The sequence below is a fragment of the Strix uralensis genome, chromosome 2 (assembly GCF_047716275.1).
Source record: "Strix uralensis isolate ZFMK-TIS-50842 chromosome 2, bStrUra1, whole genome shotgun sequence".
NCBI classification, from domain to species: Eukaryota; Metazoa; Chordata; class Aves; order Strigiformes; family Strigidae; genus Strix; species Strix uralensis.
In genome coordinates, this window is record NC_133973.1 from 130,666,038 (window position 1) to 130,683,855 (window position 17,818).

Sequence of the window (17,818 nt, forward strand, 5' to 3'; positions counted from 1 at the left end):
AAAATAATCAGATAGGACCTTCAGTGTGGAACCAGAATACAGTCTCTGGGAGTACTTCTCTGCTGCAGACTGGTGCCAGGCCCCTTGATTTTCATCTTTGTCATTCCTAAATAAGCCAGGAAGCAACTCCTGTGTCAGGTGCCAAATGAACAGCAGCGATGGGGCTCAGTCTGACTGAGGGCTGAGGAGTTCACTAGTTCACCCTGTGGTTAGAGATGGCAATCCTGACCTCTCCCCCATGCCTAAAAAATATTTTGTGACTTCACATATAAAGATTTTTCTCTAATCCCTGTGCTATTGTGAAATTCTTTTCTCCTTGGAACCCTCATTGTGCATATTTTAAAAGTTTTGATTTCAATAAGAAATCCTTGCACTATAAGGTTAGTTTGCTAGTGCTTGAATCCTGAGCTGCCCTCTTCTTCCTTACCAAAGGAAACTTGATCTCTGAGAATTTCAAAGGTTCTGGTTTTGTGTGCACAATCCAGCAATTTTGAGGGAGAGGCATGCTGAGAAACAGCATAAGCCTTCTACTTGCCGAAGAGGAGAAATCCAGCCTCTAGTATCCCCTTCAGCTTGTAGGGAGAAGCTGCAGTAGATGAGCCATTTCCTAAATCACTGTTGGTGCTGAACTCTCATGTAGGAATGCTGCGAAAGATCAGCCCGAGTCATTCCATGTCCAGAGGAGGGCAGCGAGGCTGGTGAAGGGTCCAGAGCACAAGTCTTAGGAGGAGCAGCTGAGGGAACTGGGGTTGTTTAGTCTGGAGAAAAGGAGGCTGAGGGGAGACCTCATCGCCCTCTACAGCTACCTGAAAGGTGAGGGGGAGTCAGTCTCTTCTCCCAAGTAACAAGCAATAAGACAAGAGGAAATGGCCTCAAGTTACACCAGGGGAGGTTTAGATTGGATAGTAGGAAAAATTTCTTCACTGAAAGGATTGTCAAGCATTGGAACAGGCTGCCCAGGGAAGGGGGTGAGTCACCATCCCTGGAGGGACATGGTTTAGCTGTGGACTTGGCAGTGTTAGGTTAACAGTTGGACTTAGTGCTATCTTAAAGGTCTTTTCCGACCTAAACGATTCTATGATTCCGAGAACCTCAGAAATGGTTATAGCTTACCAGAAGATGGATTTGTACATGAAACGGCTACAACAGACACAAGGGGCTGCCAACACCCATGCCTGTTTGACAAACACAGAAACAACAGAAAAAGCAGCCTCACCTGCCAGCGTAAGGCACTATGCCTGTTTACAGGCTGGTAATCTGTATTCAAGTCCCTCAGATAGTCACATAGCAAACATAAGAAATTAATTTTATTTTCTTAAATGAAGATGATAAATAATTTAATGCACAGAGTGTAAGAATTGGCAGGATACCAGCAAGTTCAACTGTAAACAGAATAAAACCGCAATAACAAATTGCCACTAATTGGTCCTACAAGCCCTTTAGCCCACAAAGGGCCTACTCTTACTTTCCTGTTGCAAAGTCTGTGCAGAAGGCGGAGGGGTCACCGTCAGCAGCGAGGAGAGTCGGTGTGTCCCACGGCATCACAGAGCAGTCTGGAGGAGCGTGGAGATGGGAGGAGGGTGACGACCACCACCACACTGGCATCACTGAGATGCTGCGCATGGAAAACACGTGAGGGTTTACTGGAAATACTCTGCCCTACTTGAAGGGACGAGTTAAAAGCTGTTATCTGCCCCAGGGCTGCACACAGTTGCTGAGAGTGGAGGCATTTCCCCTTAGAAAGACAAAGTTCTCTCATTCTGTTGACCTCTGGGGTTATGAAACTTGCTAAAGATACTAAAAAAAAAAGTAAATCTATGGAGACATTTTAGTTCTACATGAGATTTTACATTTATGGTAACCAGTTTTCAGGAAAAACAAGGATTCTTTAGTAAAGGCCTTGGAGTGTGTGTTTATACATATATAAGAAAACCAAAGGGCCACGCTTCAGTCAGTCAGGAAAGAGAGGAACAGACCAAAGGCAAAAATACAGATCCTAGACTTAAGATTAATTTACCTGGATCAGAGTACATCTGTTGGAATCTGGTATTAGTATTCCCATATTGGGAATACTAACTTGGGAATATTATTTTCATTTCAAGGGGATATCAAATGTTTAATATTTCCATTTTGAGAGGAGCTGAGAGTGAGAATGTTCCACTGAGAATGTTCCAAAAAGGAAACAAAATGAATTCTGAAACAGATTAAGAAAGTTTCTGATTTATCGTAAGAAGTCCTTTGAAATAAATACAGTCTTCAGTAGGGGACAATGAAATACTACTATTTGCCTACTTCCCCTCCAATTATTTTGATCTTTAGTGTTACATATTCAAAAAACATTTTTAGTGCACAGTAAGAATATCAAAAAAGGTACCAAGGTTATCTACAGCACAAACACGATCGCTGAACTGATGTTGCCTGGGCGGCCCTTTCTCCATCTGTATTTGACGCAGTCACTCCGTTTAGATCTATTTCCAGAACCTGTAAAATCCCAGTGCTATTGCTAAGCAAGTGAATACCGAAGCTGTTGAAAAGAAAGGAAATAATTAGCTGAATGCTAAATTGTATCACCTTCTACATACAGGAAATTAACTGCAAACAGATGGAAGAACGATAGAATAATTTTAGAAGGCAATGAGTTGTCTTAGAGGTAATATCCTGCACAGGAGCACTGCCCAGGTGGGTGAGATGGGAGGTCAGGGTCAGCAGCCTGAGGAACTGTTTGCAGGGACACATTACGCTGGGTAATACCAAGCACAACAGGCTGCAGTAACTTTTACTATTGTCACCCAGTTGTATTACAGGAGAGATAGCTGTACCAGGTCTTGCATTAGACATAATTAAAATGATTGCCCACTGAACAAAATGACAATGAACTAACAATACACATATCTGACAAAACATCAGGACATCTAGGCAGCACCTCTGAAGCCTGCTGAGTTGTCTTTCAGATTAGTTAACCTGCTGTTTCAATTCGGTTTAGAATAAAGCTAATTATGTTTCCCTTTGAACTTGTTCTCATTTCCAAATGTAATGTGTTACCCTCTTTTTATCTGGCTCCAATACAATAAAAATTTCACTGGTTAGGTATATATTGAGAAGACTGTGGCAGGTGCACCCGCCCAATGAAAGCAGAGCTTCTTGGCTGCTGAAGGGCAGCAGCTCCTGACTGCCTTTGTTCTCAGGGCTCTGTGGTAATTGGGGCCTTTGGCCAATGGGAGCTGCTACTGACTACAGGTCAGATTGGGCCTGGGTATAAATGGAGTCCCCTGGGGGAGCCATTTGGGCTCGTCCCCTGGAGCAGCAGCTCCTCTTGGGTCAGGACGCTGCCCAAGGAAACCCCTCGAAGTGCCTTGGGTCGGGACACTGCCCTGAGCAGGTCCTCGAGGTTGAGAGCTCTCACTTGTCAGGTGAGTGTTAGAGTGTTTTGGGTTGCTGTTAAACCCCAGGGAGTGGGGCTTTGTTCTGCGTTTGGGGTTGTCACTAAACCCTAGAAAGTTGTTCTGTTCTCCTCTCACAGACATTTGAACCTGTAATTTACGGAGAGCTAGTTCATTCTGTTAATAATAAATTTTTAATTTTTGGTGGTTGGTGGTTTATTTGAGAGCCTCCATAACAATCTTGAATCAGACTGAGATTTGTTCTGCTTGGCAGGGAAAGAACCGGTACAGCCACACTGAGACTGTGTGGGGGACTGAATGGGAGGCAGAACCGGTCACTCAGACTAGTCCTGAGTATCTGAAACTTCCAGGATAATTTAAATAAACGGCTGCCCGGCAGCAAGAAGAGGTACTGTCAGACTAGACAAGGTATTTAGGCTTCTTTCCTACTCTTTAAAAAAAATAAAAAAAACACGTCCATGTTCCTCCTAATCCCAGTTCTGGGTGCAATCCTAGTCCAAGTGCAGCAGTGTCTGCATGTTTCCACCTCTTCTGTGTTCTGTCACATTTCTTTCACTTGGGGAGGGTCCCATCCCCCCCAGTCCCAGTTGTCTGCTGTTACACGACTGACCTCTTGAATTCACTTTGCATATTCTTGAATAAAATTTTATACATCCAAAATAAAATTCTGGTACTCACCTGCTTGCCTATCACATACCTGCCAAATAACGTATTGTATCGAGTTTATTTGATTCCATGAGCGTTTTTAAGGAAGCTATTTCAGTGTCAATTTTATTACTGATTTCTGAGATAACACTGTTGGTACTTGAATCCTGAAACATTAGAAGACAGCATAATTTGACAATGATCCCTAGCCCTTTCAGCTTTGCAAAGCCAAACAAGAATACCATGCTACCACCAACAAGAAAGAGAAACAAATTTCCAACCTATCACTGAAGTAAAATATGTAACTGGAAGAGAACTTAGAAGACAAAGAATAGCATTTAATACAATCCAGGAAGAATATTGGAAAGAGAAAGAGAAAACTCAGATCATACAGACTTTTGTCTCTGATATGCCAGTATGTCACCGAATGGTGTTCAGTGCAAATCACAGAATCATTCAGGTTGGAAAAGACCCTTGGGATCATCGAGTCCAACCATCAGCCCTACTCTACAAAGTTCTCCCCTACACCATATCCCCCAGCATCTCATCTAAACGACCCTTAAACACATCCAGGGATGGTGACTCCACCACCTCCCTGGGCAGCCTATTCCACTGTCTGACCACTCTTTCTGTGAAAAATTTTTTCCTAATGTCCATTCTAAACCTCCCCTGTTGCAGTTTACATCTCACAGGCGTAGGCAATAAACACGTATAACAGACGTGAGCGGTACCACCCAGCCTTTTGCTTTACCACATTCAAAAGTCTACTAACTTTCACAAAAGTTTGGGATTTACATAACATGTAATGTGTAACTGTATCCTGTTCAATATCAACTGAGCTTTGTTCAACACTTACTTTTTTATGAAACTCTGTAGATGCTTCCATCAGTTTCCTCTCCTGATCTGTAAACTGTGGGTAAAAGATAAATTACAATTGTAGTAACGAAAAACAAGACACAGAACTGATAAGGGTATCTTCATAGAGCAGCTTACCATATCTGTGACTCTGCTTCTTTCCAGGTTTATGTCTAGCTTGCTGTCAGCTCGGATTTTACCAGTTTCATTCTTTAAAGCAAATAAACATTATGAAAATAACTTTACTTTCCCCAACAGAAGTGCGTAGGTACTTGCTGTTTACTTACCAGTAGCTGCTGTTTAACTTGATCTAATTCAATTTTCATTTTCTAGGTGCAGAAGAGAAAAATAAAAAAAAGTTTTACAAATTCAGAAAATTGCTGACCAAGTTAATCAGTCATGTAAATGTTACCACCGCATGCATGCAATTACTCTTCCCTAATTTTTCTCCCAATAGATCAATTTGTTCTTGATTAAATATCCTAACTAGTGTGTTCAATCTGTATAGCCACATATAATCTGCAGAGAATTTTCCTTAGAATAAAGGGATTATTTTGTAACAATGATAATCGTGTTATTCCGAGACTAAAAACAGCAGAAAAATACCGAAATGCTATCAAGCAAAGAGAAATGTGTCTCAATCACCAGTTTAATTAAATTGTTGCAAAGAAACAGCTGACTACTCTCCCTGCATTGTATGGTTAATGGTGACAAGACTGTACCAGAATCACCCTTAAATAAAATTACAGAAGATGATTTTAAAATGCGTAGATTTTTTTTTCTTTACGAAAGAACTGAGCAAGTCTTATCATGGGAAATGTATTTATGTGATCACAGAACTTGTAATCTGCAAACACTTTCAACTCTGAGAAAAGTATCCAGAATTACTTTTACATTCATATTTTGTTCCACAAAAATGTACAACAGGTATAACCCGACATATATAAATATTTTTAATTAAGTAGTTAAATTATAATTAGTACCTCATTCTCTGCTCTCAAGTTTGCAAATTCACTTTTCTCCAGGATGACCATATCTTTTCGAATGGAGTCCAAATGTGCCATTATCTGCTGTAAAGTTATTTCCTTAGAAACAATAAAACATGTCAATGACTAACTTGCACACTTTCTGGTCAGTAGAAGAAAGTAAAGATTTTTAGGTCTGAAATTATAGGTCTGCAAAAGCACAAAAACGGGGAGACTCTGCAACAAGAAAGTGACAGAATTTTATAGCTGCAATATGTTTGGAAGAGTCAAGAGAGTTTGGGTTTGTGCTTTTTCTGTTGCTTTAATACACCAACTCTGAATTTAAGCAAAAAAGCCAGAGGTATTAGTCTGGGTAACTATGAAATGAAATAACTACAGGTTAGTCCTTCATTCTCTTCCATTTTCAATGAACATTCAGTAGCCTATAAAGCATTAATTATTGGTTTGAATCCAGTTCCTAAATAAGCATTTGCATTTCTTGCCCACAAAGTCATCAAAAGCCAAAGATTTAATGATACGAGTATCACACTGTCCTCTCAGCATTAAAGTCTGACAGACACTAGCAAAACGTTGCTAAAAAGCACTGAGAAAAGTCTTCCTGGTGTTTGGACTAACAAGTTCAGAATTCAACTTGTATTTATAATCTACAGAATAAAAAAAAAAAGAAAAGGAAGAAACTTTCTATTTTAGAATCTCAAAAGCAATACTGCTTTAGTTAGCATAAGGAAGCTACCCTACTATTTAGCATAGAAAATGATGTACATCTGTGGGATTCTGCTTCTAAAGCTGAGAGCCAGCAAAATGAAGAGCTCTCATTCAGACTACAAGACATCAGGATCTCTCAGATCCTATACTGAACTAAATTTGTTAAAATACGCCCTGACCCAACTTCCACTGAAATATGACTTTGCTGAACACAATGAAGTTTTTAAAATTCCTGGGAGAACTTCAATTGCATTTACACCGAAAAGCTGATTTGCCTCATCCCATCTTAAAACATTCAGCCTCAACACTAACTACACTATAAAAGTCAGCGTTTCTACCTAACACAATTCCATGCAAATTATACTGGGCATACTGACTTTGTGTACACATAATACGATTTCCAAAAAGAAAGGTTTCCATTTTGATAAAATAAAGAGACACGTTCTTGTCTTCTTCTGAGATTTATAGAAAAGAACGTTAGATAACTTTTATTAAGAATATATGCCAGTAAGATAAAAATCTGTTGGAAGTAAGGCTCAGCAGTTAAAATAAAACAGCAATGAATGCTTAATTGCATTAACTCACTGAAGAAGAATGGCACATAATTTCTGCTTGCACAGCCTTCCTGAGTAATTATTAAAACCATTACGGTGCATCACAGCTTTATTATCCTGGCCCAGATGGCTAGCCTACAAGAAAAACTAAAGTTCTTTTTATTTTGGCAATTTGTTAAAATGAAGCTTGTCACCACCTCTGCTAGAAAAACCAGCCATGCTACTTAACTGATTCCCTGTCTTCAGATACATCCACAAACACGAACCTGAATATCTAAGCGAAGGAGACGCCCCGATGCTTTGCCCGAGTGCAGGCTGAAGTGCTGACCTGACCAGCGCCAACAGCCAGGTTTACACACAACGAAGTAATTCAGAGCCCACGTGCTGTCCCCGAGGGCATGTGACACACCACAGATTACATCCAGATGGCTGAAATCTCTTCCTCACCTTAACTCAAGGTGGCTTTGTCCACCCTGCCTGGTGGGAACACTTCCTGGCCCTATACTTTCAGATAAATTGTGCCCATGTCAGGGAGACCGAGTTGGCACAGGTCAAAATCAAGCCAAGGTGCTGCAGTAACTGCTGAACATTCTGGATGACTATGGTGTTTGAGCCCACGTCCAAGCCATGCTTAGCTTTTACTACAGATTTAGCTTTAGGGACTGAAATGCAGAGTAAAATCATGGAATAGTTTTAATAGTAGCTTTTAGCTTATGAATGGGAAAATAGGACAAATATAGCGTATCTCAGAACAGATGACATTGTTACTGAAGTTCAGTAAAGAAACTGACAATTTCCTGGTATTTTAGGTGGTCTTGTTATCTCTCAGGAACCCCTCCTTGGATCTCTCTTCTGCCCTCAACCATTGTAAAGCACAGTTAAGTTTGGTTTCACCTCAGAGCTTTTCAGCAGCAAATGAAGCAATCTCTGCATTACATTTACATATTGTGGCTGCATTTGGAAAACAATCCTGTGAGATGAAAGGTGTAAGATATTACTAGTCTTAATACCACCTTGAAACTCAGGAAAACCTATCTCAGTGAAGTGTTTATAGTACTATAGAGTTGCTCACTTGTCTTTTAAATAAGCAAATATGAGCCACTATAGTTACACAATGCTGTAGACGTACACCAGACATTACTGTTTACCTGCTGAGCCTGTGTAACCATATCCTTATAGACTGTGTCTAAGCTGACATTCGACAGGGTTATTAATGCCGATACGATGGTCTCCGCTTGTTCCTTCCCAAAGCCTAGAAGACAGTTGAAGGATGACAAGTTAAGGTAATATTAGAAAGCTGGATGAAGAGCAAGAGCTACACAATAAAGTGGGACACTCAAGTCCTGTACCCAACTACAGCGGCAAACGGGAAGTCACATAGTTACTGAAAACTGACAGCGAGGAGCCAGTCACTGCGACTTGTAACCAGAAAAGACCCAGACAGTGCTGCAAAAATCTGAAGCACATTAACTTTTAATATACTTAAACAGTCTATGGATGCAGCTGACTGGACCAAATTTCTGTACAAAGTTTAACTGTACATGCATTATAAAAATAATTCAACACAATTTTACTTTGTAATTAAGTTTCACAAATTCTGTTAAAACCAAACTTCCCTGGAGCTACAAAGCATGCATTCTATACAATAATAAAATTAAAAGGTAAGTCTGCATATATTGAAATTGGGCAGAGATATGAACACATACAAAACTGATTTTAAAACTGCTGCATTCTGCCTGCAGAATTAATTCAAACTGGGATTTTTGCTTTCTGATGGTAAAAATTACACTTTCTCCACAGCCTGGTGCAATTTTGAAGTGTGAAAGATGATGTATGATGAATAGTGAGAAAAAAACCCCCAGCTGTCATGTTAGCCATATCTGATCCAGTGCCGAGAGCTCTGGCCCTAAGGATTTATTTCCAGCAGTCTCACCGATGTGTTGTATTCCAATTGACCCGTTTTATAAAGTGGGAGCAATTAACTTTTTATTGAAAAATGCTTTCAGGGCAAATTATGTAGAGAAATATGCCACTGCTCCCTTCTAAAATACTGGTACTGTCAAGGTGCCCCACTGGTTTACATTACTAAAAAAGCTATGCATGCTTTATGACAGTTTCTTTCCACTAAGAGGTGTGATTGTATCGCTACAGTTCCTCTGAATTTTCAGGGTTGCTTAGGTTTTTGCCAATTCATTATTTTGTTCTTCCTCTATAGCAGGAACCGTCCTTGTTGCATGGAAGTTTAGAAAATATGGAGAAATTAATATAAGCAAGAGAACGGAGCTTGAAAACTGCCTGAAGCAAGTTTGAGAAAAACTAAATGCCTCTTTCTCTTTTGTGGTACATATAGGTTTTACCTGTAGAGCCCAGTCACTGTGGTACTGAAGTATTTGTAGAAGTTATGGAACAAATTAAACTGAATAATAACACAGTGTAACAGCACCAGACAGACTTCACCCCACAAGCTCTAAAGAAACTCAAAGAAGAAATAGCTGAATTAGTACTGGGGACAAGTAATGTCTCACAAACTACCTCAGTTACCCGAGGACTGGAAAATGGCAAACACAGAGCCAGTTTTTAGAAACAGTTCCAGAAGAGATGTAGGGAACTACAGCCTGACAAGCCTGACGTGCATGAAAACAATAAACATTGTTAGTGGACTATTAGGAGTCTTCTAACTACTAATACATATTATCATTAGACCCAAATAGTGGAAAAAATCCTAACCTCAGATTGGATAAAGTTCCAACTGTCACTTAGGAGAAAGATCTTGGGATTTTAAAAGATAGTTGCTAGTCTGATGAAGGTATCAGCTCAGTGCTTAGTAGGGATCAATAAAGCAAATCAAACCCTTCGTAATTACTAAGAAAAGGAGCAGAGAACAAAACAGATGCAATGTTAAGTCAGTGTTCAAATCCACAGGATGTTCAGTTGTCAAGGAATGCCAGAAGCTCTGTTCTCATCCCTTTGAAACAGGATGCAATAGAAGTGGAAAAGATTCACAGAAGGGCATCATGGATGATCAGAAGTATGGAAAAGCTACTGCTCAGGGAAGAATTCAACAAGCTAGGATTCTTCTGTTTGGAAAAGAATGATGGGGGAAAATGACAGAAGTTCACATAATCACGAGTGACACAAGAGATCTTTCCACAAAGAGCTGAGCCAGCATCTAATTAACCTTGGAGAAGAAAATTCTGCACAAACGAAAGGAGTGGATATCTGAAACTCCATGAGAAAGGATGTTTTTGGGTACTAATTAGTCTGTGGTGGTTCAGGGACTGAAAAAGCTTGTGAATATAACCGAAGGTTATTAAAACTCATACCTGACCCAAAATACCTCCAGCACGAAAACACTTGAAGGCTTAGAAAGTGCAAGAGGATGTGTCACATACATCTGCCCCGTCTCGACACAGAACCCCGGACAGACCTTTCATCTGGCTTCCGACAGCCACACTCACAAAATCGAAGTGCAGGTATTAAGAATGTATCAGAGCACTGTGCTGCTGCCAATATTTATAGTTAGAAAAAAACCCTTAAGTTACACTTAGCAGGCTAGTAGAAGGAACTTCTATTAAAGCTTCCTTTTCGCAAGGGAACAGTTCTTCAACTGTTATTGTTACTTTACATTTGTTAACTGTATTATGTTCCTTGGCTGGAAGACACTATATAAACTTGCCTACAGCTACAAGTAAGGTAAAATTAATGTAATGTTATTTACAGTGTCAGATGCCTCCTTGGGAGGCTGCCAAAACATTTTATAACACTAAGTATTGATACTTTGGGAAAATGGATAGCACTCAAAGTTACAGTACTCAAACAAAAAGTTTTCCTTTAAATTATTTATCAGATATCACTTACCATGGGCTTCCAGATCCTTCACTAAAGCATGGGTATCAAAAGTTACCTTCCTCTGCTCCAGGGGAGTGATTTCAACTCTTCTGACATCATATGACTTCCTAATGAGCGTGGCAGCAAAACCTGGAAGTGACAACATTTGCCTTAAACTTGATTGGTTTATCATGCAATACGCTAATTTTAATTTCTTTCATCACAGCGAAGCTGTATGGATGTTGCAACAAAAAGCTGGGTCCTTTTGATTGCTTGGTTACAGCACACGTCAGAAACCATCGATCCCTTTTCCATAGGAAATCTATACCAACTAGGACTCATATATTGATCTTAAGTGCATTCTTATAAGAAAACTGTGCAACAGACAAGCATCTGGATACAATAAAAATAAAACCACCACAACCAACTGTTTTGTAATATTTGAGAAACATCACTTCCAATCATATTCTTTTTACGCTTTCTTCTATCACTACCCTTTCCAGCAAGGAGTGCCATATGTGAAGATAAACCTGCAGATTTTTTTAGAAAGCTATGCAAATCTAACATTCAGAATAAATTTGCTGGTTGTCCAGGAAAGTACCTGGGAAACAAAGCAATACAATGTTTGCACCTAATACCTCGGAGAAGGGCATTAGTTGAAGATCCACTCTATTTTGTGACTGCCTTCCCACAAGATGTTTCACTGCTTCTCCAACTTTACTTCAATCATATTTTTCCCTTCATCTTATCTCTGTGGGGTCTTGCATGTTACAGATTCTGTTATGATAGATTCTTTGTTATCTAAAGAGCCCTGTTACTTCTAAATCCATGCTTATCTGAAACTTTTTGCACTGCTGGCTCTCTGCCTTAACAAAATGTTCTCTTATCCAGACCTTTACTCAAAAGCTTTATACCGTTTAAACAACAGGGAAGTTGTTTAAACAATTACTGTGTCACTAATAGATAAATCAAGTTCTATGCTACGTTCCATTTAGTCTAAAGACCTGGCTATAAGTAAACCAGCCATAGTATCCAAATCAATCTCTACCCTAAATTTAAGTTGAAAGAGATGAAGGAAAGATTTAAGTGCATGAACACTGAATACTGCATACAAATAATTAAAAATAACTCTTAAACACCCATTTTTCACTGAGACAGGCTTTTAAAGACACAGCTCTTTGCCCTCTAAATGCATTAGTGGATTATTTCATTGTGTTGAACAACTATATTGCAGAGACATTCTCTCAGAAAGGCTGATGTTACTGCATGAGGCTTCTGGCTGCCTTGATATGCTGCTCTTTTCTCTAGTGCTTCATTCCTGTATTAACTCGATGCATGGCTCTCAGACCAACGCTGTCACCGATGTTCACACAGACTGTATGTGACACCATTTTTGTGATGCCTTTCCGCACCCCTCGGCTAACTCCCATCGCTCCTCCCATCTCAAACATTCTGTCAGTGCCCATAAGCTACGAAGTGAGCTCCTCTTGCCCATGTAACGCACCCCTTGCCTCGGACTTGCTACAGCCCCAGAGGAGGCGTTTCGTGCTCCCTCCCACACCGCCTCAGGGACAGGTCCTCATGATCGCTCTCGGGCAACCAGCCCTGCCCGCCAAACGCCCTGAGCAGCCTCGCATGCAACCCGCAAGGCCCCGAGGTTACCCCCTACCACAGCCGGCGGCCTTGCGCCCCCTCCTGCCGCCGTCCCTCCTCGTTCCCCGACGGGGCTGGGAGCCGTCGGCAGCCGCCGGCCTGCCCCGCCCGCAGCGCCCAGCGCAGCCCAGCGGAGGGTCTCCCGGCTGATCCGCCGGCTCCCAGCGGCCCAAGGGGCCGCGCCCGGCCCTCCGGCGCCTCTCACCTCTCCGAGGAACCGGAAGCGGCAGGGCCCAGCGCGGGAGCGGGCCCGACCGAGAGCCGCCGCCCCAGGCAAGGAGCGCGGCGCCGCGCCGGGTTCCGCTCATCGCGGCACGAGCCCGCCACTTCCGGCGCGCGCCGCCAGCCACCGCCCGCCATGGCCACTGCGCAAGCGCCGTCCTCCCGCCTTCCCGCTCTGGCCGCGCGGGGCATGCTGGGTATCGTAGTGCCCGGCCGCGGGGAGGGGCCCGGCGGGCGGGCGGCGCCGCCATGCGGCGGGGAGGAGCCACAGCGCCCATGTGCGGCCTGGCCGGGCGGCCTCGGGCCCTGCCTCGCCGTTTATAAGCTCAAATCGCTGCCAGCAGCGTGGGTGCTTCACACCACAAGCGTTTCTCGTAGCTTGACTAAGGCTTGGTGATGCCAAGAGGCTGATCTGTAGCAAATCAGCTGTAGCAAATCAGTCTGTGTTGGTTGGGGTTTTAGGCTGGTGACAGCTGCGAGCAGTCTGGGCTCTGGTGCTGCAGGGTGTGTAAAAGTTGTGGATGTCTCTTGAGAGCCAAGAGGAACAGGCAGAGTTAAAGCATCCACCGAGCACAGCGTGTTGAGAGCAGAATCACAGAATCATCTCAGTTGGAAGGGACCTTGAAGATCATCTAGTCCAACCGTTAACCTAGCACTGACAGATCCCAACTACACCATATCCCTAAGCGCTAATTCGACCTGACTCTTGAACACCTCCAGGGATGGGGACTCCACCACCTCCCTGGGCAGCCCATTCCAACGGCTGACTACCTGTTCTGTAAAGAAATACTTCCTAATATCTAGTCTAAACCTTCCCTGGTGCAACTTGACGCCATTACCTCTTGTCCTCTTGCTTGTTACTTGGTTGAAGAGACTCATCCCCAGCTCTCTGCAACCTCCTTTCAGGTAGCTGTAGAGGGCGATGAGGTCTCCCCTCAGCCTCCTCTTCTCCAGACTAAACAACCCCAGTTCCCTCAGCCGCTCCTCGTACGACATGTGCTCCAGACCCTGCACCAGCTTCGTTGCCCTTCTCTGGACACGCTCGAGTCATTCAATGTCCTTTTCGGAGTGAGGGGCCCAAAACTGAACACAGTAATTGAGGTGCAGCCTCACCAGTGCTGAGCACAGGGGTAAGATCCCTTCCCTGTCCCTGCTGGCCACGCTATTTCTGATACAAGCCAGGATGCCATTGGCCTTCTTGGCCACCTGGGCACACTGCTGGCTCATGTTCAGTCGGCTGCCAATCAACACCCCCAGGTCCCTCTCTGACTGGCAGCTCTCCAGCAATCTGCAGACTGCTTTTGCTTGGAAAACGTACAGAGAAGGGATGTCTGGAGAGAGCCCTGTGTCAGAGGGCTGGTCCAAGGGATCAGAGAGTAGCAGTGCTCTGACAAAGTCCAGAAATGGAAAAACATACCGGGTATTGTGCCGCAAATTTGAGTAAAGGACACCTGGCTTTGCTGCCGGACAGCGTGTGCACCCTGGGGAGGTTGGCTGTAACAGATCTGGCTGAAACAACTTGTGAAGGTGCGGTGGCTGTATCTGAGCTACGCTGTGGAGCAGCAGCTGGGCAGCCTCGGGGCCAGCTGAGTTTCTTGTGTGCCTTGTCAGCCTGATGGAGCATCCTTGAGGTGTATGTGGGAATCCAGGAAGGTGTGCCCCATGCTTTCAATATACCACAGAGAGTGCTTAAACCAGAGTTTGAGTAACACAGACTTCTTAATCTATCCAAGCACAGGAGAGCTTGTCAAAGACCTTCCTTGTAAGAACCCTGATGTTGCTTGCCTTCTGGGCAGGCAGTGTAAGAAAAAGCAGGCTGCCTGCAATAGGCCATACAAAATTCAGAGCAATTCAAACCTGTATAGGTGCAGGTGTAGAGCATCCATGCAAATAGTGTGAACAGGAAAATTCAGCTCTGGAGGCTGCAGAACTGTTGGCCAAAAATACAGCATCTAGTGACATGAGAGCTGAGTACTCACTGCACACACACAATCTGAAGACAGACTGGGAAAAGAAAACAGCTGTGAAGTTCTCTGACATATGGACTTTCATGCCTGTATACAGAGTTAGAATTAGATTTGTGATGGAGAGGACTGTGCATAGTCTAAGGGGCCCTATTTTCTCCCAGCTCTGTTTGGATGATGTGAGCTGCTCGTGCCTGAGCCTGATTTCCCCTTATTCTCTGTCCTGAACTTACTCTAGCCTCAGACAACTTCCATAGGTGAACCACTCTAAGCCTGGCTCTGCCTATGTCCAAATTTCCCTAACTTTAAATGCAAAACCAGCCCTGGCTCCAGTTCTGAAAGATGAAACTGTGACTCTGGATCCTTGTGCTTTTGAACTCTGAAGCTTTCAAACTGCAACCTGTTTTCATTTTACTTCCTGTCAGAGCAAAATGCAGATTTCACAGCCTCAGAATATTTTTGCAAAATTGAGTTCTTGCTTTTCAGTTTGTGCTAGTTACAATAAAATACATTAGACTCTGTCAGGCATCTGCTTCACTCTAGAAGTTCAGGGATACATCTTAAAATAAAAGTGCAAACCAAAAAAGAAGATTGCTAGCGGTACTTTTTAGAAGTTCTAACTGAAATAGTAAAGTTTGAGACCCATGATAGAAGACATCTGTGAGTAAAAAGGATGCATTTTTCTGCAGTTACCAGCAGCTGCAGGTTGTCTGAACTCAGCCTTCTGTGCTCTTCCAGAAGCCTGCTTCTCTCACAGCTAGTATGATGCAGTGCTTTAAGCTGAGCACATAAAAATTCAGGCTTTCAGAGCGGAAAAGTCTCCTTGATAATAAAACTCCCTTGATTTTCAGTTACTTGAAAGTCCCTTCTGCTGCCGGGTTGGCTTCAGGCTTCATTGAACCACTCATCTCCATTTGGTGGAAGGGGCTGTGTCTTCAGTGGACTTGGTTACGTGGAGCTGCGGTCCTGCCTTGTTTCTTTCTGTTCCTAAGAGCCAACTGTGAGACTCTTATTTCATTCAGAGGCATTTCCTCTTTCGGGGCATGACTTTCATTCAGAGGACTTCTAGAATGAGGACAAAGGTGGAAGGAAGACGTGTATGGGATATTTGGGGGAAGAAGCACTGCTACCAGTGGCAGTTGTCTGAACCAGGGTGATAAAGAAGACAAGCGGCTGAGGAACTCACTGGAAGGGTGCTCACAGAAAAGCAGATGCCTGGTACCTGTGCTGAGGTTGAACTTCCCAGTCCTGCCATGGTAACAGATGCAGGATTCAGCAGAAACGCTCGAACAAGCCTAGCCTTATTTAAAGCATTGAGTTTCCAAGTCAACAACTCCTGTGTTGCCAAGATACAGACATTAGAAAAAAAAACCAACAACAGCAACAAAAAGCTGTCACTGAGGGAGATCCGCGCCCTCTCTGCAGGGACATCATTGTTCGGCACTAACAATGTCACACGCAGGCTCAGGATGGCAGTTGCAGTCCTTCCCAACCACAAAGGCTTCCCTCGCAGCACAAAAAGGCCGAGTGCCCCAGGGTGCTTATTTTCTACTTCAGACAGACAGTGAGCCGGCACCCTGGGTGTTTGGAAGGTGTAATTTCTGGCAGCCAGTACCAGCAACTGAACTCAGTTCATTTTAGAAATACAGAGAGGTGCTGTGGAGATAAGGGCAGTTGCCCCAACTTGCCGTAGGAGGGCAGCAGCCTACAGCCAGACAGGGTCTGACGATGGGACTGTGTATTCTGATCAACTCACCCTTCTCCTCTGTTTTATTTATTGTCATTTATACAAATACAGTGGAGGGCAGCTATTCCTATGCTCTCAGCCAGCCATCCTACAGCTTTTTCATGCATGCAAATAACACATCTCTGTATTGTCTGTTCATCCATCTGGATGAGGGCCTGCAGCAGGGATTACTTCGTGCTGCCATACTCTGCAAAGATGCTGTAGGGTAAAAGGCACTCCTCTCAAACAGATGACAATAAAGAGGGCAAGCAGCTGTGGACCCCAACAGAAAAATGTTGAAACCAGTGAGGTGGTTGAAAAGAGAGAGACTAATGAGACAAGATAACTAATATTTTAGCCTTCCCCCCTGTTTTTCATACAATGTATGTTTTTCACTATCTGGCATCCTTCATGATAGCTCTCTGTTGTGTCCCTTGACTTCAGGATACAGATCAAAGTTTTAGTATTGTCAGTGGTGGTGCTATCTAGTCATTGGTATGTGAGGCTGGAAAGGACCATCTGTCTTGAGTACAGTCCTGCAAACAACAAGCACACATACTATCTTTTTTCTCCATTTTCTTTGAGATCTTTCCCAGCCTAGGATTGATTTTCACACTGAATCACTAGCAAGTTCTTATCTTGAGTTGAGACGAACCAAAGATTTTCAAAGCTAGGTATCTCCTAAACTGCATTTAGAAGCCTAAACTGCTGCTGGACTTTCAGAGATGATGAGTACTGAATGCCCTTTCTCTCTGCTCTCAGAGACAGTAAATAATTTCCTTCTTATATCTAATCTAAATTTATGCTCTTTCAGTTTAAAACTATTACCCCTCCTTGTATCCATACACCCCCTAAAGGATAAAGAGTCCCTCCCCATCTTTCCTGTAGCTCCCTTTAAGTACTGGGAGGCTGCTCTAAGGTCTCCCTGGAGCCTTCTCCAGGCTGAACACCCCCAACTCTCTCAGTCTATCCTCACAGGGGAGGTGCTCCAGCCCCCTGATCATCTTCGTGGCCTCCTCTGGAACTGTTCGAGCAGGTCCATGTCCTTCTTATGTTGGGGGCCCCAGAGCTGGGCACAGCACTGCAGGTGGGGTCTCACGAGGGTGGAGTAGAGGAGGAGAATCACCTCCCTCGACCTGCTGGCCACACTTCTCTTGCTGCAGCCCAGGATATGATTGATTTTCTGGGCTGTGAGTGCACATTGCTGGCTCATAGTCAGTTTTCCATCCACTAGTACCCCCAAATACTTCTCTGCAGGGCTGTTCTCAATCCACTCATC

At 43.4% G+C, this 17,818-nt stretch overlaps 2 protein-coding genes across 4 annotated transcripts in view; one reads left to right on the forward strand and one right to left on the reverse strand.

Annotated features, from left to right (window-relative positions):
* The window catches only part of ANKRD42 (ankyrin repeat domain 42), a 26,604-nt gene extending 20,732 nt beyond the window's left edge, over nt 1-5,872 (forward strand). Inside the window, exon 14 of one of the 2 annotated variants that reach the window (XM_074860332.1) lies at nt 5,235-5,872. The gene's annotated coding sequence lies outside the window, so the exon portion shown is untranslated. Of the gene's footprint in view, nt 1-3,654; nt 3,788-5,234 lie in introns of those variants that run through there. The other variant, XM_074860331.1, reaches the window with a different exon arrangement.
* On the reverse strand, nt 1,288-13,017 carry CCDC90B (coiled-coil domain containing 90B). Of its 2 annotated transcripts, XR_012627763.1 has the most exons (10): nt 12,833-13,017; nt 11,005-11,124; nt 8,295-8,398; nt 5,885-5,986; nt 5,189-5,230; nt 5,040-5,111; nt 4,903-4,956; nt 4,099-4,213; nt 2,375-2,524; nt 1,288-1,615 (listed from the first exon to the last, which is right to left on the reverse strand). XR_012627763.1 is itself a non-coding variant. In XM_074860337.1 (9 exons), exons 1-9 carry the CDS (start codon nt 12,933-12,935, stop codon nt 2,469-2,471), a joined length of 768 nt encoding a protein of 255 aa, XP_074716438.1. In that variant the 5' UTR covers nt 12,936-13,017; the 3' UTR covers nt 1,288-2,468. The 2 variants fall into 2 exon arrangements, 1 of the variants encoding a protein (XP_074716438.1); XM_074860337.1 differs by having other exon boundaries at nt 1,288-2,524.
* Nucleotides 13,018-17,818: the final 4,801 nt, after the last annotated feature.

Coding starts and splice junctions, on each gene's coding strand:
- CCDC90B (XM_074860337.1), bottom strand. CDS start 12,935: ATGAGCGGAACCCGGCGCGGCGCCGCGCTCCTTGCCTGGGGCGGCGGC. Junction 8,399..11,004: donor GAAGGATCTGGAAGCCCATG/GTAAGTGATATC, acceptor ACTGTCTTCTAG/GCTTTGGGAAGGAACAAGCG. Junction 4,214..4,902: donor CTACAGAGTTTCATAAAAAA/GTAAGTGTTGAA, acceptor CTAATGTTTCAG/GATTCAAGTACCAACAGTGT.